Source organism: Dromiciops gliroides, chromosome 6 (genome assembly GCF_019393635.1).
Source record: "Dromiciops gliroides isolate mDroGli1 chromosome 6, mDroGli1.pri, whole genome shotgun sequence".
In the NCBI taxonomy this organism is placed as follows: Eukaryota; Metazoa; Chordata; class Mammalia; order Microbiotheria; family Microbiotheriidae; genus Dromiciops; species Dromiciops gliroides.
In genome coordinates, this window is record NC_057866.1 from 175,601,859 (window position 1) to 175,624,542 (window position 22,684).

Sequence of the window (22,684 nt, forward strand, 5' to 3'; positions counted from 1 at the left end):
TGGGCTGTGTCTGTAAGTGGGTGTCTGGTCCCCCACCCCAGACCAAGGGTTCTTAGCTCTTGTTGTGCCTTGGAACCCCTTGGCAGATGGGCAAAGCCTATGGACAGACCCTTCTCAGAATGCTTGTCAGTGCATAAAACCAAATAAATGGGGTGACAAAGGAGTGCAGTCATCAGAATAGTCACAGAACTTCCCACTGCTTCTGTGTCATTGTCCTCTGCCTCTAGGTGGAAATGCGACCATCATTTGTCTTCTGGCCTGTTGACCATCCTCACACTCATCCCAGCTCTTTAGCCTTTCAGAGTTGTTTTGCTTTACGTTGTCATTCTTGTTGTCCACATTTCCTCACTAGTTCTGCTCACTTCACTTTCCCTCATTTTATACAAGTTTTCTGAGGTTTCTTTGAACCTGTTCTTTTGTCATGTCTTTTGGTGCAGTAATATTCCATTATAAACATATATGATAATTTGTTCATTCCCCAATTGATGAGTATCCCCTTTTCACTTTATTTCCACTTCCACTTCCCCCAAAAAAAGAATTATAAATATTTTGCTATATATGGGTCCTCTTCCACTGCTTTTGATCTCTTTGGGGCATATATTCAGAGTAGTAATAGCATTTGAGCTCATAATATTAAAATAGGGGCAGCTAGGTGGCACCATAGTGAAGAGAGCACTGGGCCTGGAGTTAGGAAAACTCATCTTCCTGAGTTCAAATCTGGCTTCGGACACTTACTAGCTGTGAGCCTGGGCCAAGTCACTTGACCTGTTTGCCTCAGCTTCCTCATTTGTAAAATGAGCTGGAGAAGGAAATGGCAAAACCACTCCAGGATCTTTGCCAAGAAAATGTCCAGTGGGATCACGTAGAGTCAGAAACGGCTGAAACAACTGAACAACAACAAATTAAGTGATGAATCTTTCAGTAACTAAAGTGCAAATATTTTTGAGGGCCTTAGGTCAATCAAAATATTTTAAATCAACAATGTTATAAAGGAAGACTTCCAAACTGAACTTGTTTGATATAACTATTTTGGGGTTTTTTGGGTTTTTTTAACTTTTGCATGCTAGTCAGTGAGTGGTAGAAGTACTTTGGTTCACATATCCTTGTCTAAGTTAGCACATTAATCATCACTTGGAAGTCACCATTCCTATTCCTGTGTGTCACTTAACTTACTTTGAACAATCTGTGATCTCATTAGTATTCGAACTCCATCCCTTGGTGCACATCACTACCCTGGTTCAAATCATTCTTTTTTCATGCTGTGTAATTCTTATCCATGTCTTTTTGTAAATCCTGCGTAGGAAATGAATGAATGAATAACATTTATAATGCCCTTATGTGCCAGGCACTATGGCTAGCACTCACAGTCCCTCTACTAATAGAGAAAGACAATGCATGTAGGGAAGTGGTGGCCCAGTAGGGATATTTTGCTTTGGAAAGCCATAAAGAAGTAGTTTGATACACTCTTCCTAGGAGCACTGACAGTTTATTTTATTATGGTTTCAGAACTAGAAGGTGGGGGTGGGAGGGGCGCAGAAGGTGGTATACACGTTAAGCAGCATGGTGGCTTGATGAGACCTACAGGGAGTGAAGTAAAGCTAGGCCAAGGTGTGGGCATTCCTTCATTCATTCCCAAAGCCATAGGAGAAGGTCCCTTTGGCAGTTGACTCAGTTTCCAGTGCAATAGAACCCATAATATTTGGGGATTTTTTTTTTTTTTTGGACAACCTAAATTTTCTTACATCTTAGCAATATATAAAAGAAAGACCTGAAACCCCATCCTAATAACGCTGAGTCTAACTCAAGGATTCTTAATTTTTTATGTGTCGTAGACCCCATTGGCAGTCTAGCTAAGTCTATGGACACTTTCTCAGAATATATTTAAATGTATAAAATTAAATACATAAAATTACAAAGGGAACAAATTCTATTGAAATACTATATACAAAAATTATTTTAGAAAGAGTTTAAAGATTCCAGGTAAAGAATCCTTGTTCTGGGCTCTGAGAGAGTACAAACACTCACAAGTCCAGGGAATTGATGACAGAGATGTTCCCTAAAAAAACCTCGCAAACCCCCTCAAAACAACAACAACAACAAAACCCAGTCTTTTTACAGTATGGTACAGTGGAAAGAAAATTGGATCTGGAGTTAGAAGACCTAGGTTCAAATCTCAACTTTTCCCATTACTACCTGCATGCTCTTGGGCAAGTCACTCAACTTCTCTAAACCTTGATTTCTTCATTGATAAGAAGAGGTTGGACTAGGTGACCCCTAAAGTCCCTTTGATCTTTAAGTCTATGATGCATTTAGCTTCCTTGGACAGAGTTCACCCAAGCAGGTTGGTTGTTTCTAAATCTTTATATCTTTTTTTTTAATCTTTATATCTTTAAGAAGAACCTTATAGGGTCCAAGAATATATTTCCTGCTTCTTGTGGGCACATGGGTACAATATAGATACATGCATATTAACTATATTTTTCTAAACTTCATGAGCATTATTACCCAGTGAATATTCATGAGATTCCAGGATCTTTGCCTCTTTCTCTTAGAACAAGCTAACATTTATCCAGGCCCTGATTTTATTTTATTTTATTTTATTTTATTTTATTTTATTTTAATTTTTTTTTTTTTGCAGGGCAATGAGGGTTAAGTGACTTCAGGCCCTGATTTTTAAAAACAACTCAGTGTACTTAGGGCCTTTTTTGGTCTTGTGTACCAATGTGATATAACAAAAAAAATACAATTTGTAGTTTTAGCTACAGTTTTGAATTCTGGCTCTGCTCCTTAACGACCTGTGTGACCTTGGGTACATCTGGGCTTAAATTTCCTCACTTACAAAATGAATGAGGGTTGGACTAGATCAGTGCTTTCAAACTCAAAAAAAGACTGGGGCAACCAAACCACAAGTAAGGATCCATGACCTATGTTTTATTGTGTTTTATTTATTTTGTTAAGTATTCCCAATTGCATTTTAATCTGGTTCAGGGCCATATTCAGGAGTGTGGTGGGCCGCATGTTGAAACCTCTGAACTATATAGAAAATCCCTTAAGTCATCGCCTTCCAGCGTGCAACCCAGTAAATATCCTATGAACCTTTTTTAAAGGGTCAATATTTTGTTTCCCAGGATCATACTAACTTCTAAACCATTTCACAGAGGATCCCATCTGTACCATACAGGATTTGGGGCCATCCCTATGTAGAAGTGTGGCACATGTGGATATAGAAAGGAGCAGCTCTCCTAGACATCAAGTCCACCTTCGTGTATTCAGTGCCCTCTTCTGCCCAGAGCTGCCAAGTTGTGCCCTCCCCCTTCTAACCTCATTAAAATTCCCATTCCCTCAGTACCCGAATTTCAGTCAGCTCCATGGACAGAAGTTAAATTCTTTAATACTAAGGTAACTAGCTGGTCACATCTTATCTGTTTTTAATTGCTTGCATGTTTAAAGAGCAGTGGCATTTTAATAGAGAATGCTCAGAGATAAGCATTAACCTAGAGGAACAAAATCTCTAATGGTGAAATTTCAGCTATGTTAGAACAATTCAGGGTTGGGAAGCATGCTGTATTTAGGTCCCTGAAGTTATGCTGTGTAGGCAAAGGAGCACTCCACCTGCACAAGGGCCCCCCCCCCCCACCTCAACACACTTGTAAATGATTGAAGTCAGGGAGTCAGCAAGCTAGGACACAAAGAAAGGCAAAGGCATGGCTTTTGCCCACAAAGAGCTCACCTTCTGATGTGGCACACAATATGCAACTATGTACTTACAAGATACATGCAGCGTTAATGGGAGGTAAATCTCAGAGGATGGTTGATTGAGAGCTGGAAAGAACCTTTATGGGCATCTGGTCTAACCCCCCTCATATGCAACTGAAGAGGGTCACAGAAGTAGAGACAGGATCTGAACCCATGTCTCAAACCTGACTTCATCCTGGACTCCATCTACTGTACTATTGTGTCTCCTTGAATTAGTTGTCTGTGATAGCTCCCAGCACGTTAGAAAACCCTTAGGAAATATGGTATTTAAAAGTCATTATTATTAATTTAAATGAGTTATTGAAGGGTGTAAAGACCATGAGTAATTCACAGGTTTGTTTTGTTTTGTTTTGTTTTGTTTTGTTTTTTGAGGGAGAGCTTGGGATTTAGAAGATTCCTGCCAGCCTGTTTTTTCTAGTGTTCTGCTGTCCACTATCTCTGCACTTCCTCCTTGTATCTGTCTCTCCCATCCAAAGGGGAGGGGAGTTGACCAAATAACACATAGCCTTTAAGGGCTGAAACAGGTTTGAGGCTGTGATTCAGAGGCTGTGGGTGAAGTGGTCCCCAAGGTGTGCTCTCCCCTAAGGGGAGATAAAAGGATGTGAGTACCTTGGTGCTGTGAAGGTGAATGAGACTGCATTAATCATCTCCTGTTCTTTGACCTTTTTTGCAACCCTGAGAGAGTCAATATTAAGTCATGATGCTGAAGCAGTGGGGAACCTCCACTGAAAGGTGTTCTGTCACATGGCATCCAGCTTAATGAAGTTAGTTGACACCCCCCCCCAACTATCTTGTAAAGAATGATTAAATGCAACTCATATGTAGCCAGAGGAGCTCGTGCTTAACTATCCAGAGTAATGTAGAGAAAAGCAAAGAAGCCAAAAGGCACTTCTAACTAGCACTGCCAGAAATCACCCCCTCCCTTGCTGTGGTTCATTCGCCAACTGGGTTTGTCACCGATCATTCCTGTACAGTGCTACTCATTGATGTCTCTTTGGGAACCTGTTATGGGTGTAGGCAGCTAAGCAGAACCAAGTGTCTTCTTGGGATTTCGAGTGGCAGTGAGTGATCTGGGACAGCCGTGGAGCTGGGAATCAGGAGACCTGAGTTCAAATCCCTGCTACCATACTTACTAACTAGGCACTAACATGTCCATCTGCCTGAACCTTGTTTTCCTCATCTATAAAATGGGAAAAAGTGATATTTGTATGAGTCATTTCTTCAAGGCTTTAAAGTGCTACATATGTGAGGAGTTGTGGGCCTGTAGAAAAAAAAATGTTCCCCTTGAAGTCAGGAAGAGCCAGATTTTCAGTCATACCTCAGACCCTTGCCAGCTATGTGTCTGAAGAGCGAGTTTCCCAACCTCTGTGAGCCTCAGTTCCCTTATCCATGATACATGGCTAATAACTCCTGTCCTGTCAGGTTGTCGTGAGGCTGGAGTGACACAGTATTTGTATGGGAAGTATGTGGCAAACTTTAAGGTGATATTAAAGAGATGTGTGTTTGTGTGTGTGCGCGCGCATGCGTGCACACACACATGTGCACATACATACACACGTATATACACATATATTCACTGATATTATTAACAACACAGTGGGCTAGGCCCTCCTTTGAGACTCCAGTGGCAGGCAAAAAGGTTGAGTAGAGAATTTAGCAGATTTTCTGCCTTGTATCAAGTTAAAATCATCTGAAACAGTTGTCCTGTACATAATGTGCTTCCATCATTTAATACCCTTCCTGTTTGTTTAGAGGAGCACAGAGTAGTCATTGAGCTAGATGTTGGGAGAACCTGAACTGACCACCTGACTAGCTCTGACATTATAAAGTATATTCTTGTGCCTTGATTTCCCCTCTGCGCCATATGAGTGAAGTATTTATCCCTCTGGTGTTGCAGAGAGAAACAGGTGTGCCCCAGCAGGTAGGCAGAGAGACCCAGCTGAAGCTTGCTTCATCCTGACTGATTTAGAAGTCAATTGGCTGACTTCACTCTAACCACCAAATGATGGGACACACTTGAATAGTAATAATTACTCCCATGTAGGTAGAGCTGAAGCTTTATGAGCACCATTCCTTTAAGGAAAGCAGTTAAGAAGGAAATAAAGTATAATTGTATCTCTGGATCAATATGAACTGGATGTCAGCCAATGAAAGAAAAGCTGCATAGCCCAGATCAGTTCAAGTCTTTATTGAATGGCCACAGTATCTTTAGCACTGTTCTCGGGGGAATAAAAGAGGCCTAAAACATGCTCCCACCCTCGAGAAATTTATAGTCTCCTTCAAGAATGGTGTGAAACAACTTTAGAATAGTATGTGACAGCACGTGATCAGCGTTAGGATGATGGGCGTTGGCAGTGCTACAGAAGAAGAGAATGTGGGTTAGAGGCATTGGAGAACACTGCTGCAGGGCTGGGCCCTGGGCTGGAGCCTGGAAAAGAGGTTGCATTTATAGAGAAGAGGGAATGGCATTCCAGGCCAGAGGAAGGACTTGGGTTCAAGGCGGAGGACTCCTAGGAAAAGCAGCCTGCCTTTGCCTCCAGCAGCCCCTCAGAGCCTCTGGTTGGCCTGCCCTTTTACCCTTCCCTGCTTCCCAGGTGCTCCCCTAACGGCCCCACACACAGGGCCCAGCAGGCACCTGGGGAAATGCTCTAGCACCACCTACACTGATTAGCCCATTAGGAAGAAGAAGCTTCATTCATCATCAGTCCCTGCACACATTTCCATCTAGTCAAAGACAACAAATAGCTATAGGCCATGACAGCCCCTCTGGAGCCAGCAGCACAGACTCTGATCCTTGAAAGAGGCCTCTGAGATCTAGGCCAACCTGTACCCGACAGAGAACCCCGTCTTTAACATCTCTTGGGTTGTCTTTTGGCCTTCTCTTAAAGACCTTAACAGAACCAGCCCAGCCCTATATACTGCTCTTTGCCTCTACTGCAGTTTTCACTTGGTCACCTGGATCTCATTGCCCCTTAGCTTTGTGTAATTTAAGATTCTAAATGTGGATTCTAATGTGTTCCCCCAGTTTGGGGGAAACTGATTAAAAATCACTGATAAAATGAGTTTAGGTTTTTAAGGGTTTATTGGAAAATAGAAAGAAAAAGATTGAGAACAGAATTCTAACAGCCTGGCATTCCTATCTTTCCTCAAATTTCCTGTGTAGTCCTCTGCCGCCACCACCATCAAGTCCGGAAGCCAAAAAAGGCCAGCGCTCTCTGCGCAGGCTCCCTTTCCTCCTTCCTGTCTCCTCCCAGACCATAGGAGGCTCCTCCAGTTGATTGGCTGGTAGACTTGATAGCACCCATGAGCAAGCGTCATTTCCTGACGCCAAGGAAAAGCCACAATGCCTCTGAGGCATTTTCCTCATGGTGGAGCTCTCCACAGCAAGTCTCCAGTAGGTGGCGTCATTCCAATCATTACAGCTTCTTTCTCTAGCTTCTGTGGACAAGGTCCTTTTTGCTACTCCCTCCCTCCCTCCCTCCCTCCCTCCCTCCCTCCCTCCCTCCCTCCCTCCCTCCCTCTCTCCTCTCCCCCCACCGCCTGCCCCTCCCTCGCCCTCCCTCTCATTTTCCCTTGGGTCCTAGCCTGTGGGGGACTTGGCCTCCCATGTTCAAAACCCTACCCCTGTCCTCTGGCCCAGACTAGAACAGATAAAAACTGGAATTGGTCTTTTCCCTGTGTCCTCATGGCCAGCCAGAATCCTGAGAATATGTCTGAGGAAAGAAGTTTTCACAGCAAACTCCAACAGTCAGCTTCAGGTGGCAGTAAAGATGACTTGCCCGAGGAGCATCCCAGACAGAGCTCACTGATGCACTTAGGTATGAGCAAGAAGGGTAGCCTATTATGGCCAGGCTCTGTTGGCTTGGGAGAGTGACCTGATTACAGGGAATAGAATCACATTCTGATTTGAAACTCTTTTAAGTGCCCCAAGTACAGCAGCCTTTCACATCTTGGGGCAGCTAGGTGGCACAGTGGATGGAGCACTGGCCCTAGAGTCAGGAGGACCTGAGTTCAAATTCAGCCTCAGAAACTTTCTGGCTTATGTGACCCTGGGCAAGCCACTTAACTCAGATTGCCCCCCCCCCCAAAAAGAATATATAACATCCTTTCAACAAGGAAAAAGAAGCTACATGAAACTAGAATGTTTAAAGGCAATTTATATCCTGTAAAAGTGCCAAAGGGTAGTGTACCTGAGGTGACAGGACACAACAGAAACACAAAGAATGGGTGTTTTAGCTTGGAAAATTCCTGGGATTATATTGTAGCTCAGGCAGGACTCAGACCCATCTGGTATTTTAGGTTCAGAAATGGAACAAAATGAGACACTTGCTGAGCATTTAACAGTTAACAAAAGGAAGTTGACTTAGCCATGGCAGGGAAAGGTATAGTCAGCAGGGACCCAGAAATGACTCATTCAGCTGGACTCTGTTCTCTTGCCTCAGGATTGGCCATGCTGGTCTGATGGTCAGGAGTCGGAGGGGAGTAGCTACTGATTTCTTTGTTCTAGTTTCTATGTGCTTTTTTAAAAAAAATTGGTTTTCTCCAGTTTTAGGGGAAATTATTTTTATATATAAATCTGAATTATATATGCATATATAAGTATGTATATGTAAAATTATTAATAATAAAAGAAGTTTTGTTACTTAAACATCATGAGCCATGAACCTCTTTGATATGGGTTTAATGGGAGCAAAAAAAGAAAAATTTGAATCTGAGGCACTTAAGTGACATAGTGTCAAGACCACTGACCAGGAGTCAGGAAGCCCTGAGTTCAAATCCTGTGTCAAATATTCTTCCTTTCTTACCCTGGCCAAGTCCTTTTACTTGCCCAACCTGTTTAATCATCTGTAAAAAGAGGATAAAAAATAATAGCAACTATAATTTCTCAGTCAACCAAATTAAAGTAGACTGAAAGCCATTGTTTTTAACATTATGCATTTGACCTAACAATAATTTGTACTTCACAAATTATTTGCTCCTCACGTATCAGAAAACTTAAAGAATGACATTGTGGGAGTTGTTGGGGACAGCTAGTAATATTTAGTCAAAAAAAGAGGAATTGTTAAAACCTGCTTTTCTGGCTCTGGGAAAGGAGAATAAGAGTATTAGCCACTTTACACTTATTCTTCCAAGACTGTCAGTTTATGTAGTTTTCTTTCTTTTCATGGTGGCATCATAGGGTCAGGAAGTCATGGGTTCAAATCTTTCTTCTGACACATACTGATTATTTGATCCATGGCAAGTCACTTAACCTCTTTAAGACTCAGTTTTCTTATCTGTGTGATGGGGATAATAATAGCCCTTGACCCTCAGAGTTGTGAGCCACAAGAAAGATACTTTATATGAAGTGCTTTGCAACATCGTTGCATAGTGCCAAGGACTTTAGTAGAGATGTCTTTCTTTTCTGGATTTTCGGTAGATGTGACTATAGCACCTGCAGGAACAGTGGCCAGACTGCATCTCCACAGGGTTTGCTTTTCAGCATGGAGGCTTCAGGCAGTGGACTAGAAGTGTTGCTATTCCCAAGGCTCTTGGTTTCAGGATCCTGGTCTGTTTCCATCAGAGTCTGAGGGGAGATGCTGGTCAGGTGCTAGCAGTAGTATTTCCATGCTCCCTGGGAGACTCTGACCAATCTGAGCTCTGGTTTCTGACCCAAGGTGAATGGCGAGGCAATCAGGTTATCCTTAGACTAGCTGGGGGACACATCTGGCAGGGGCCTTTCAACAAGCAATCACTATCCAGCTTTGTATGCTTTAAGCATTCAGACGTGTGCCTCACTACACCCCCTGAGAAGAGCAGCCTGCTCCTAGGCCCCTGTTATTGAATGGGAAGTGTGTGTGTGCTTGGCAGGTTTCACCATTAAATCACTTCTACAGACAAGCCACAGAAAGACCAGCTCTGCCTCAAAGGAAATAAATAAAAGGGTCCTCTTCGAAGTTCTTTGCATTGATAGGGATCCCTGCCCACAGTTTTGGACGGTGATTCACTGTCAGGAGATGTATGCCTTTGGGGAGCTTCCTTGGTGGGAATTTCTAATAGATGGAGTCATGGGGCTGGTGGAATTAATGTGTCTGTATTGGGTGGCAGGTAGGGAGGGCCAAGCACTTGTATTTTGTGGCAAGCCCTAACCTCCTTTTTTGGATCCTGGAATTTTAAAAATTCTAACTCTCAGAGATAGATTAACCAAGATGTTTTCCTTTTTTGTGAGGACTCGCACTTCCAATCCCTGCCATTGGATTTAGAGCCAGAATAGGCCTTAGAGGTAATTTTCTAAGCCCTGTTCATTTTGTTGTTGTTGTTGAGCCATTTTCAGTTGTGTCTGACTCTTCGTGATCCAATTTGATGTTTTCTTGGCAAAGATACCAGACTGGCTTGCCATTTCCTTCTTTAGCTCTTTTTACAGATGAGGAAACTTGGGCAAATGGGGTTGAGTGACTTGCCCAGGGTCACGTAGCTAGTAAGTGTCTGAGGCCACATTTGAACTCAAGAAGATAAGTTTTCCTAACTCCAGGCCCAGCCACTGCACGACCTAGATACCCTCTTCATTTTACAGATAAGGAAACTGAGGCCTGAGAAGATGGAGTGAAGTGCTCAAAGTTGAAAAGTAGCAGAGCCCAGCCCAGAGGCCTCCTCCTTGACACTTTTTGTCCTGTCTCATTCTTGTCCATATCTTGCCATACATCTTCTCTAGAAGAGGAGGCCAGTGGAGGCACTGGTTCTTTTCACATTTTCTGTCCTGGGTACCATTGCAGACGTGGATTAGCCATCTCTGTCATCCCTCATTCTGGATGCAGGATGGGCCACCTAATTTTTTAAGGAACAAGGATGATGTTTTAAGTTAACCCACAATAGTAGTTTGTTTTCCTCAGTGACACACTTTAGAAACCTGGAAAGTCACAAGAAATGTGAGCCCTAAGTATGTGTTTATCTTAAAGTTCAGCCTGTCAGGCAGCCAGGGACCCTGGTACAAGGGAGTGGCAGCCCTTGCTTAATGGTGCTAACTGCTGCATAGCTTCTGTCTGGTCTCCCACTTGTTCATTATCTTTATCTCTTACCCAGCTGCTTTTCTTTTGTTCCTTGGCTCTTCCTACCCTTGTCTATCCTTCAGTCAGTCAGACATCTATTTATTATGCACCTGCTGCAGTTCTAGAACTGTGTGGGGTCCTGTGAAGATGTGAGAGAAATGCAGGAGTGTGATGGATTAAAGGCTCAGGCTCATAGTGTCACTCACGCACTCAATGAGTCCTGGGTTTGAATCCTGTCTCTGCCCCTGGGAGGCTGGGTGAACTGGAACAAATCAGTCTGGTTTTCTGGGCATCACTTCCCATATCTTGGAAGCTGAGAGATTTGGACGAGATGGACTCTCAGGTCCCTTCCAGCTCTGGACACTGTGATCTTCTCTGATCCTGGGAAATTCTTTCAGATTTTGTGCCTGAAATAGATGTTGTCTGTGGATGAGCGTAGCACAGTGAGTGCATCGTTAGGGAACCTCCAGGCCTTCCTAGCAAGAGCCTGCACCTAGGCCTGAAGAGCTGGGCAGCAGCCTGAGGCCCCAGAACCCCAGCTGCCCTTCATCCTCCTCCCAATGGGGAGAACCTTTGGCAAGGACAGAGGTGACCTCATGGATGTTGCTCAAAGAACTCCTGTAAGCCACATTCCCTGGCAAACTTTAGTCCCCTGAGGTTGGGTAACTCTTGGCAGAATTTCCTTTTTTTTTGTTGTTTGCAGGGCAATGAGGGTTAAATGACTTGCCTAGGGTCATGCAGCTAGTAAGTGTCAAGTGTCCGAGGCCAGATTTGAACTCTGGTCCTCCTGAATCCAGGGCCAGTGCTTTAACCACTGTGCCACCTAGCTGCTCCCACAGAATTTCCTTTAAAGGTGCTCGCCTATAAATGGGTCGTTAATGGGCTTTCTTTTCCTGTTTCTGGAATTTGCCTTTGTAGAAATGAGCAATTTCATGGCAGCTTTTAGGACAAGGATCTTGATGTATTTTTTTGTGTTTAACCTTATTTGAGATTCAGAATGATTCTGTGGTAAAGAGATGGGGACTGGGTTTGAATCCTGGCTTTGTCCTTTGTCACTTATTAGCTGAGTGACTTTGGGCATGTCACAGCCTTTCTGGGTCTTGGCTTTTTCATTTTTGAATCAAGGGAACTGGACTTGATGACCTTGAACCCTTAGTAGTTGTGGTCTTGGGCATGTTAATTTACTTCTCTAAATCTCCGTTTTCTCATCTGTAGAATGAGAGGGTCTAAGTCTATACACAATTCCTGTGGTTGTTATGCCCCCTCAACCCCACCATCATCTATTCTTTCCTGATCATTTGTATCCGATTACACCTCCTGGGCTTTTAGGCCGTCAGCCATTCAGCCCCGACATCCATCAAAGTTTTCACCTTTCCTAACTTCATTTAGTTTTTTAAATTGAGTAACATGTTCTTAGCCCCTTTTGTTGTATTCTCCTGGCTATGGATACTTTCGTCTTCTTTAGGATGCCCAGTGAGCGCTTGACATATAGTAAGTGCTCGATAAATGTTTGTTGATTTGTGAATTCCATATGCCTAAAATAGCCTTGAGTCCCTAATTCATGACCTTCCTTCAATCCCGCCATGATCTGTTTCTGTTGCCCACTAAACAGTTACCCAGGACTGCTAATAACAGAAGGTTAATGGGTAGGTCACTCTGTTGTTTTTACATTGACATCAATTTTATATATATTCTTGTATGTATCTAGATTTTAAATTTTCCTGAAAAAGGAACCACTTCAAGTGTGTTCTGCCCAGTGCCTGCATACTATGAATATGTAACAAAGAAAGGGAAGGGAGGAGGATGCTGGTGGCTAGAATAGAAGTTTTTTGAAGTTCAGCCCCATTATCTAATAGGTAAGGTCCAGGTTGGCTGAAGACATGTGGTCATCATCCTATTGTCACTTGAGAAGGACTTGTAGGGATTTGCAAGGGGAAGTCAATTGCGGGGTGGGGGAGGGGATGGGGAAAGGTGTTTCTGTGAAGGTCATTTTAGGGGGAGGAGAATGTTAGAAAAATGTGTAGCTTATTGAATGAGTCCATAAAGTGATATATGTATTCAGGAAATTAGGCCCCGTGTATTCAACTTTCTTCATTAAATGACTTCTTTCCTTCAATTTAAATTATACAAATTTGTGCTAAATATGAATGAATCTTAGGGAGAAGGTGCTGCAAACCCATCAAATGTTTCCTAAACCAGTGTGGGAAAAATTAGTCACCAACAAGTTGTGGCCATCCTAAGTTCAAGTGTAGTCCATTACCCTACACTCCAGCTTCCTGAGCTGTGGTAGATTTTCAGCCACATGCTGAGTAGGTGTCTCCTTCCTCATTCATAGGGAATATACAATGTTACAGAACAAACTGCAAAATGATGGTCTTGTTAAGACCACTGGAAAACTGAACCCAATTTCATTATTAGAAACATATTGTATAGAGGTTCTATACTGCCCTTTTTCCACCCACTCTTTAAAAGTTGTGTTACCTCTGCCCCAGTGATAAGGTATTTGATGCAAGATGAATGCTGTGGACAAGGAGACGGTACCAGTGCTCATCAGGCAGATTCTGCCTGAGCAAGCCCAGACCTTGGGCTTTCTTTTTGGCTCTTCAGATAGTGGCTGACACTGCAGCCTCTGTGTGTGTATGCATGCGCAATTGCTCAAGCATGTGTATACACTGTGGTGGTAGCATAGTACACAATCGGCAATTTTATCCATAATAGCAAGTTGATGAAAATCTTGGTTTTTTACCCATTTAAATGTTAATTTTCCCAGGGGAAATTGTCAGAATGTTGAGAAAGCAGCAACTTATGACATGGACAAGTTACTTAAATTCTCTTGAGTTTCCTCATCTGTAAATTTGGCTAACTATCCTCTAGTGCCTATTTCACAGGATCTTTGTGAGACTTAAATGAGATAAAGTATTTTAAGGACTTTGCAAACTTTAAACTACCCCTAAAAGAGTCTAGTGACCATGATTCTAAGTCTGCTCAGTCTTCCAGCTTATTAGTAAGGAAGGAAAAAAGGGTTTATTGAGCACCTACTATGTGCCCGGCACTGTGCTGAGCATTTTACAACTATTCACAACCACCCTGAGAGTTAGGGGCTGTTATTTACCTCCATTTTACAGGTGAGGAAATGGGGGCAAACAGAAATTAAGTGACTTGCCCAAGGTCGTACAGCTTGGACCTATCAGGTCAAATTTGAACTTGGGTCTGACTCCAGGCTTGGTGCTTTATTACTGCACCACCTTGCTGCCCTCTGTCCATGTGCACTTTGATACGACATTTAAGAGATCAATTTAAACAGATCCCATAGTATTTGCTAAACCCTGTTGGTATATACTAAGTACACAGATGACTCCAGTAAGTTCTCAGCATTCATTCAATAAGGACTGCCATTTTATCTTGTACTCCTTGGATGGGAGGAATCTGTGCTTTTCAGTTCATTTGATAAGTGTTAGCACCTTCTGAGTTCAGGGTTATGGAATTGTGCTGCTTATTCTTCTGGAATTATGGTTCAATACTTACAGTGATATTTTTTTCTGTCTCTTTGCTTCTGCCATAATTTTCTGAGCTGGCCAGCCACTGCCCGCTCATGGTAGGGCGTCCACACCACCCAGAAATGCTGCTGACCCATCGTGCCAATCTCTTTCCAGCATCCTGTGCTAGACGAGCCAATAGCAGAAGCCATCTGTATTATTGCAGACACAGATAAATGGAGCGTCCAGGTAGCAACGAGCCAGAGGAAAGTGATGGACAACATGAAACTCGGCCAAGAGGTCTTGGTGTCAAGCCAGGTGTCCAGTTTACTGCAGTCTATTTTACAGCTTTATAAGCTCCGCCTTCCTGCTGACTTTGTAAGTATGGTCTAGAAGCCTAGATGGGTTGGGGGACAAGAATGGGCTTTGGTACAGTGTGGGCTTTCTGAACAGCCACTTTGAATGAAATGGTGAATTAACTCATGAAGGACTACAAAGTCTAGCCTAGAGCTGGTTTAAGAAAGAGGTTTTTGGAATGGTAACTCTTAGGTATAGGAAAACTTTTTTCTTTCGATAGCCATTAAAGGGAGGGAAAGATAAACAACAAGCAAGGAGAAGATTGCCATGAACTGTCCAGTCCCTGGTGGGCCACAGATCTGTCTTCTTCATGGGCTGCCACATTTGGAGAAGTTGAATTTGTAGTATGGTGGCATGGAGAGCTTGCTGCTCATCCATTTTCAGTAGACTCTCAGGGCAGTCATTCAGCAATTTTTGTTTGATTTTATTTTTGCGGGGCAGTGAGGGTTAAGTGACTTGCCTAGGGTCACACAGCTAGTAAGTGTCAAGTGTCTAAGGCTGGATTGAACTCAGGTCCTCCTGAATCCAGGGCTGGTGCTTTATCTACTGCACCACCTAGCTGTCCCTCCGCTTCATGTAGATGATGCTTGAGAAGCATTTGGAAAGAAATAAGTGGGGCAGGTAGGTGGTAGAGTGGATAGAGCACTGGCCCTGGAGTTAGGACCTGAGTTCAAATCTGGCCTCAGACACTTGACACTTACTAGCTGTGTGATCCTGGGCAAGTCCCTTAACCCCAATTGCCTCATACACCAAAGGAAAAAAAAAAGAAATAAGAGTTTTCAGCAAATGGAGGTGAGGAGAGAGTTCATCCCAGGCATGAGGAATAAGCTAGTACAAAATGAGGCATTGGGGATGGAGTGTCCTGTATGAAAAACAGGAAAAAAGGTGAGTTTGGCTGAGCATAGAGTACAGGAAGGGGAGTTATGTTTAAAACATTGGAAAGGGAGATTAAGTCCAGATTGTGAAGAGTTTTTGAAAGTCAGATATAATTATGATAGCTAACATTTATATAGGGCCTACTTTGTGCCAGGAGCTATGCGAGTGCTTTACGAATATCTCGTTTGATCCTCACAACAACCTTAGGAGAAGTCCTGTTATTATCCCCATTTTACAGATGAGGAAACGGAAGCAAACAGGTTAAATGACTCACCCAAGGTCACAAAGATACTAAGCGAGTTCAATTTGAACTCAGGTCTTCTGACTTGACCCACTATGCCATGCTACCTAGCTGCCCCAAAATGAGTTTATATTTGATCCTACAGGCAATAGGAACGTATTGGAATTAGAGTAGGGGAGTAATGTGGTTAGAATATGTATTTTAGGAAAATTTCTTTGGCAGCTGTTTGGAATCTGGATTGGGGAGGGGTGTTACTTAGAGGACTTGGGAGTAAGGAGCTAAGGACAGTGAACATGGGTGAGCAGAAGGATGGTGCTGACAAAAACGGGGAAGGTTTGGACTTGTTGCTTATGAAGTATCTGCAGGTCGTCTGGTTTGAAATACAAACCTAATCTTTCCCCCTTGCCATAGAATGTAAGTCCCTTGAGAGCAGAGGACGTGTTTTCATGTTCCCTTTGCCCTCCCCGTTCTTGCACACCGAGGCACTAAACGCACACTTTGCAGGCCTGGTATGATGGCCTTGGTCCACAGGTTGCAACAGAAGAGGGAGTTCCCCAAACAGAGGGCTCTTTCTGCCGCTCCCTCCTTCCCTCCCTCCCTCTCTCTGCTCTCTAAAAATGGAAGCCCTTCTCTCATGGAAGAATCCTGCCTGGAGGCAGGACTGTCTTCTCTAGTTCACTCCAAGGAAGGTAACAAAGATGCTTTCTAACATCAGAAAAGCTTTTTATTGAAACTCACAATTGTTTAGCCTAACAGTCCCTTGCATTGGAGCATCCTCTTTCACACAGACACGGTCACTTGTGTGGCTGGAGACTGAGACCAGGTCTACCTGGGTTGGATTGTGAGTTGTAACTACTTTCTTTTCATAGGCTACGTACCCATTTCATTTTCTTGTGCAGGAGCAACTTCAGTTGTTAATATGTCGTCGATACTTTTTTTCTATGAGAGGAAGAAAGTGTACAAAGCTTTAAATATATAACTCAGCTCAGTGCATTCAGATAGGAAGTATGGATTGCTATTTAATAATTTAAATGACCTTTCAGTAGCTAATTTTCTGACCATAGGAATCCAAAGAAAAGGTGTGTCTGCAGTTTAAAGTATTGTTTTAAAAGTTAATTATTTGAATGAAGTGCATGTAATTAAGGGGTGCTAAGCCCTTGAGGGAGAAAAGGGAAAATAGCAGCTATTTTAATTATGCTTCAGAATTCAGGGCATGACAGTAAGAAATTTCAAAAGCCCCCCCTTCCCAGGACGCAGATTCAGTGTTGACCAAAGTACTTGGCCCCTGTGGAAACACAGAGGCTTAGGCTAGGGTCTCGACAGTGTGTTTCTGTGTTTGATGAAACTTCTTGTAAAAGACAAAGGCAACACCCACAGCATTCCTTCTTCTGTGGGGCCCTGGTGTTGAGGGGGTCTGCAGCTAAAATTGAGCTCAATCTTCAACTCTCTACTGAGCACCTGCAACACGTTCCTTGTCTCTGACCCCGTATGCCATTGAAATCAACTAAATTAGAATGTTTCACCGTGTGTTATCCTCCTTCATTTCAATACCACCCCTTTCTAAAGTAGGGGGCCGAACATTTTATGTTTTATTATTGCTGGTATTCTTTTGCTTGGCGACTTGCATTAGCTCCCTTGGTTCGCAGTTCACCTCAGTGCAAGATCTAGCTCCCAAATCCTGGGGTATATCCAGCTATAGTCTCTCCTCTGAGCTCCGGTCTCACTTCACCACCTGTTGGACACGTCACTTTGGATGTTCTGCAGGCATCTCAAACTCAGCATGTTCAAAAACCGTTCATTATCTATCCCCCCTTCTGAACCCCCTCTGTTCTCTAAGGTGCTCCTGTCTTTCCCTCCTTCCTTCCAGGTTACAGATCTGTCTCTTATCTCATCTATCCAGCCACGTAGCAGACCTTGTCACTTCTCACTCCCCCTCTCTCGCCTCTGTGCTTTCATCACTCAGACGTCCACACCAAACTCAGGCCCCTGTTTATTTTGCCTGCTGTTGCAGTAGACTCCTTCCTTCCTACTCGGTACCCTTGCCTCAAATGTCTTCTCTCTAATCATCTTCACAGCTTCCCAAACAGTTGTACCTAAAGGGCAGGTCTGACTCTGGTGTTGGCCTGCTCAGTAACTCTCATGTTCATTATTTCCTCAAGGTTCAGATACAAATTTAACCAGATTGGCATTAAAAGCCCTTCATAATCTGCCTCCACCACACCTTTCATGGCCTCATTTAATACAGTATTCCCCTTCACGCACTCTGTGGTCCTAGAATTTTGTTTACATGGCTCCCTCAGAAGAACGTGAGCCCCTTGAAGGTAGAGATGGCTTTATGTCTGTGTGTGTGGTGTAGCCCTGTTGCCCTAGAGCAAAGGCGACCTTTAATAAATATTCCTTTCCCCATTTTTGCAGATGAGGTTAGGACAGCTCATCTCAAGGGTCACAGGCCAGACCGCTCTCCACTGTCACACGAGTCTTACCACATGCAGGGCATCGTGCTAAGCACTCCACGTAATACCAGGGTAGAACATGATTTTGTTACTAAGATGGAAGTTATACAGGGCTTCAAACAAAATACATACAGTTGGAGAGTGGGAGTTGGAGGTTTCCTAACAGAGGGGTGGTATTTAAACTGGGCTTTAAAGGAAGTGTAGGGGGGTAACAGGCTTGTATTTTTAGTTTCACTGGCACATGGACTATGCATAGGAGAACAGGGCAAGAAGGCTGGAATGGCAGATTAAGGACATAATGCACAAAGCCTTGAAAAACCAGGGTTATAAAGAGGCCTTGATTTTTAGATATTGGAGAGACACTAAAGGGGTTGTAGTAGGGTGGGATCCTGCAGTCATACTGAGCTTCAGGAAGATTAGTCTGCAGCCAGGCAAGATGGACCCATAGTAAATGAAATCCGTTAAAGAGACGGTGATAATAGCTAAACCAGGAAGAGCTAAGACAGAAAAAAACCCCACCAACTATAGACCAATATTCTTAATGAAAATTTATGTAAAAATGTTAAATATCAGTGAGGAGATTACATCAACATATATATTACAAAGATTATACCCTACGACTGGTTAGATTTATACCAGAAATGCAGGGCTTATAAGGAAAACCATTAACACAATTGACCATATTAATAAGAAGAACTACAAAAAGCACAGTTTTATGTCAGTATAAGCAGAAAAAACTTTTGGCAAAATACAACACTCACCCCTGTTAAAAACTCTAGAAAGTTTAGGAATAAATGGAATTTTCCTTAACAAAGGTTCTATTAGAACTAAGAGCTAGTATTCTCTATAATGGGGATAAACTAGATGCCTTTCTAGTAATATTGGGTAAATCAAAGATTTCCATTATCACCATTACTATTTAATACTTGGTCTAGTGCTAGAAAAGCCAACTGTAGCAATAATTTAAGAAATTGAGAGAATAAGCATGGGCAAATAGGAAAATTATAATTTTTACAGATAAGCTCATGGTTTACTTAGAGTACACTAAAGAGCTAACCAAAAAGCTAATTCACATGATTGAAAAATTCGGCAAAGTTGCACACATAAATCATCAGCATTCCTGTATATTACGAATAGAATCCATCAGGAAAAGAAGAAATAGGAGAAACTCCATTAAAATATATCAGTAGGTAGTACAAAATACTTGGGAGTTTACCTGCTAAACACACTCAGGAACTATAAGGACATAATCACAAATCATTGTTTGTACAAATAAAGACATTTAAATAGAGAAATATTAATTGCTTATAGGTAAACTGAGCCAATGTAATAAAAATGACATAAAAATGGTAATACTACCTAAATTAATTTATTTCTTTAGTGCCATAACAAACTCTCAAAGGATTAAATAATTCACCTGGAGGAATGTAAGATCACGAATGCCAAAATGACTAATGAAAAGCAGTACCAGATCTCAAATTATACTGCAAAGCACTAATCATTAGAATAAATGGAGTTGACAACGGATTAGAATGGAGTAGTTTACCAGTGGAGCAGGTTAGATCCACAATGCACAGAAACAAGCAAGCACATTATCCTAGCTCTTGACAAAGCCAAAGACCCCGGCTCTTCACTATTCGAGAAAGACTCTTGTGAAAACTGGAAAACTGTCTGGCAGGAATTCTAGGTATAGACCAGCGTTTTACACCATACACCGTGACAAGTTCAATTTCATAAAGAAACTAGAGGAGCAATGAAGCAAATACTTACCTGATCTTTGGATAAGGGAAGAGTCCCTGACCATATAGAAAATGGAGAAGTTGATATGAGATAAAATTGACAATGTTTATCGTATAAAAATTTTTAAGTTTTTGTTCAAACAAAACCGATGGGAAAAATGTATGCAGTGAGTTTCTCTGATTAATATCTCATTTCTAAAAGATACAGGGAACTGAATCAAATTTATGAGCCATTCTTAAGTTGATAAATGGTCAAGAGATATAAATAGGCTGCCTTCAGAGGAAAGAACCCAAGCTATCAATAGCCATATGAAAAATTCCCTAAACCTTTAATAATTAACAAAATGTAAATTAAAACAACTTGGAGGTTCCATCTCACACCTATCATCAAATTGGCTAAAATGACATTAAGGAAAATGACAAATGCTGGAGGGGCTGTGGGAAAATAGGGACACTAATGACAGTTGGTAGAACTGAACTGGTGTGGCCATTCTGGAAAGCAATTTGTAATTACGCCCCTGAAGCTGTTAAATTGCATGCCTTTTGACCCAGGAATGCATATAAAGGTGATGGAATATACTCTTGTGCTATACAAAGTGTTAAGGGCTAAAATTCTAGCTAGTCTGTCTAAAATATCTAATGAGTGTTCGCCAATAAATTATAAGCTTTAGCAAGAGTTAGGCTTTTAAGCATTTATTAAGGAGAATAAGAATTTGGTAAAGAGAGAGAGAAAGGCCTACATTCATCTATCTATTAAAGGGAGAGCACATATTTAGCTCCACTCTCCACCAGAGTCCTCAGGAAAGAGAGAAAGGCAGAGCACCCGGCTCCCCCTTCTTCCTCCCACCAGCAAACGTCACTTCCTGACACCAAAGAAAAGACACATGGTCCTACCCTCAAAGACCTTCCTTCATGGTGGAGCTTTCCTATAGTAAGTCTCCAGTAGGTGGCGTCATTCCAATCATTACAGAAGTGATGATGGAGATGGCTTCAGAGAAACCTGGGGTGACTTTTATGAACTGATGTGAACTGAAGTGAGCAGCACAAGAACAACAACAATAATGTAAACAAAATTTACAATGGTGTAAAGACAAATAACTCTGAAAGACTTGGGAACTCTGATGCACAATGACCAACCACAGTTTCCCAGGACACTTTGTAGGTGTGTGACCCCCTCTGCCTCAGTTCCTCATCTGTAAAAAGAGCTGGAGAAGGAAATGGCAGACCTCCCCCCTTCTAGGATCTTAGCCTAGAAAACCCCCAACAGGATCATGAAGAGTCAGACATGACTGGAAAACAACCAAAAATGATAGAACATGCTGGCCACCTCCTGATGGGGTCAGAGGGCAGACTCAGACTTGTTTTGTTTGACTGTGCGTGTTGGTAACGGGAGTTTTGTTTTTCATGCTTTCGGGGAGTGGAAGTGAAAGAATGTGTCCCTGAAAATTAAACTAAACTAAAATAGAATTTCAGAGACACAAACTATAGCAACCCTGGTGAGAAGCGGGAGGCAGGCAGGCAGGCAGGCATGGCTGCAGGTTTAGCTTGACAAGTGTCAGCTCATCTGATCCTCAACACAACCTTGTTGAAGTAGGTGCTATTACTATTCTCATTTTATGGTTGAGGACACTGAGGCCAACCGAGGTTACCCAACTAGTGTCTGAGGCTGAAATTGACTCCAGGTCCAACACTAGTTGAGGATTAGTGAGAGAAAACAGTTGAAAGGCACAAGAGCGGAGATGGTGGCTAGCACATCCTTGGAATGGCAGACCACAGGTTCTGAAGTGGGTAGAGTCATGGGAGGCCAAGGTGTGATGTGATGTGCTAGAAAAACAAAAGAGACGGAATGAGTAGGTGAGGTTAACCTGCCATGAGGACCAAGCTGAGAGGGAAAGAGTTGAACAAGAGGCAATTGTACTGAAAAGATTTCATTTCAAGTAGCCAAATGTTACACAAATTGGTTACCACCATACATCAATTACTAGGAAACATTTTCATCTAATACAGTGTGTTTCAGTCTCAACAAATGGGGGGAAAATCCTTGTATCTATTCTAGAATGATTGATCACCCCAGCTGGGAAAGATCAGCATTTTCAAACATAAGTATTCATTATACACATTACCGTGAAAGTCACAGAAAAAACTGCTGATGGGAAAATTTCCTCCAATATTCCAGTGAATCTGTATTCTTAGTGAGTTGGCGTTCTCTCCCAGCAGCATAGACTGCCACCTATCCATGCCTGTCCAACCTAAGTTTCTGGTGTCCAGGTTCTCCCAGGGTTCCACTGGATGGCTGGGCTTCTTCCTTTTCTCTCTCGACAATGGGGGATGGGATACCAGGAGAGCCTTTGGGCTGCCAATCTTTGGCTAGTCCATTGTGAGCCCATCTTTCTGTACTGCTGGACATTTCTTTGATGGCATCCTTTACAACTGCTTCTCCTCCATAATTCTTTGCCTGTGACATGTCGCAGCTTGTTCTTGCCCACCGTCTGCTTGTCCATCCCTGCCAAAGGCTTCAGGTTCTTTGCTGAAGAAGCTCGGCTCCCTGTGCCAAAAACAGAAAAACTTGCCTCTAGTGAAGGACGCAGATGGTTGATGTTCTCTAAAATAAAAGGGAAAAAAGAAGTTGGCGCTAATTCCCAGGATGGCGGCTTCCTGGCTCTTCTTAGTCATTATTAAAAATCTGGTTCAAATGCAGCCCCTACAACAACCCAAGTGCATCTGACATTACTGTGTGAAAACATTTCTCAGCTAACGGGAG

General features: G+C 42.6%; 1 protein-coding gene across 1 annotated transcript in view; it reads left to right on the forward strand.

The window, feature by feature from the left end:
* The window catches only part of FNIP2 (folliculin interacting protein 2), a 146,247-nt gene that overhangs the window by 116,317 nt on the left and 7,246 nt on the right, over positions 1-22,684 (forward strand). Inside the window, 1 exon segment of the mRNA XM_043970382.1 lies at positions 14,435-14,635. Within this exon segment, the coding sequence (XP_043826317.1) occupies positions 14,435-14,635 (201 nt within the window).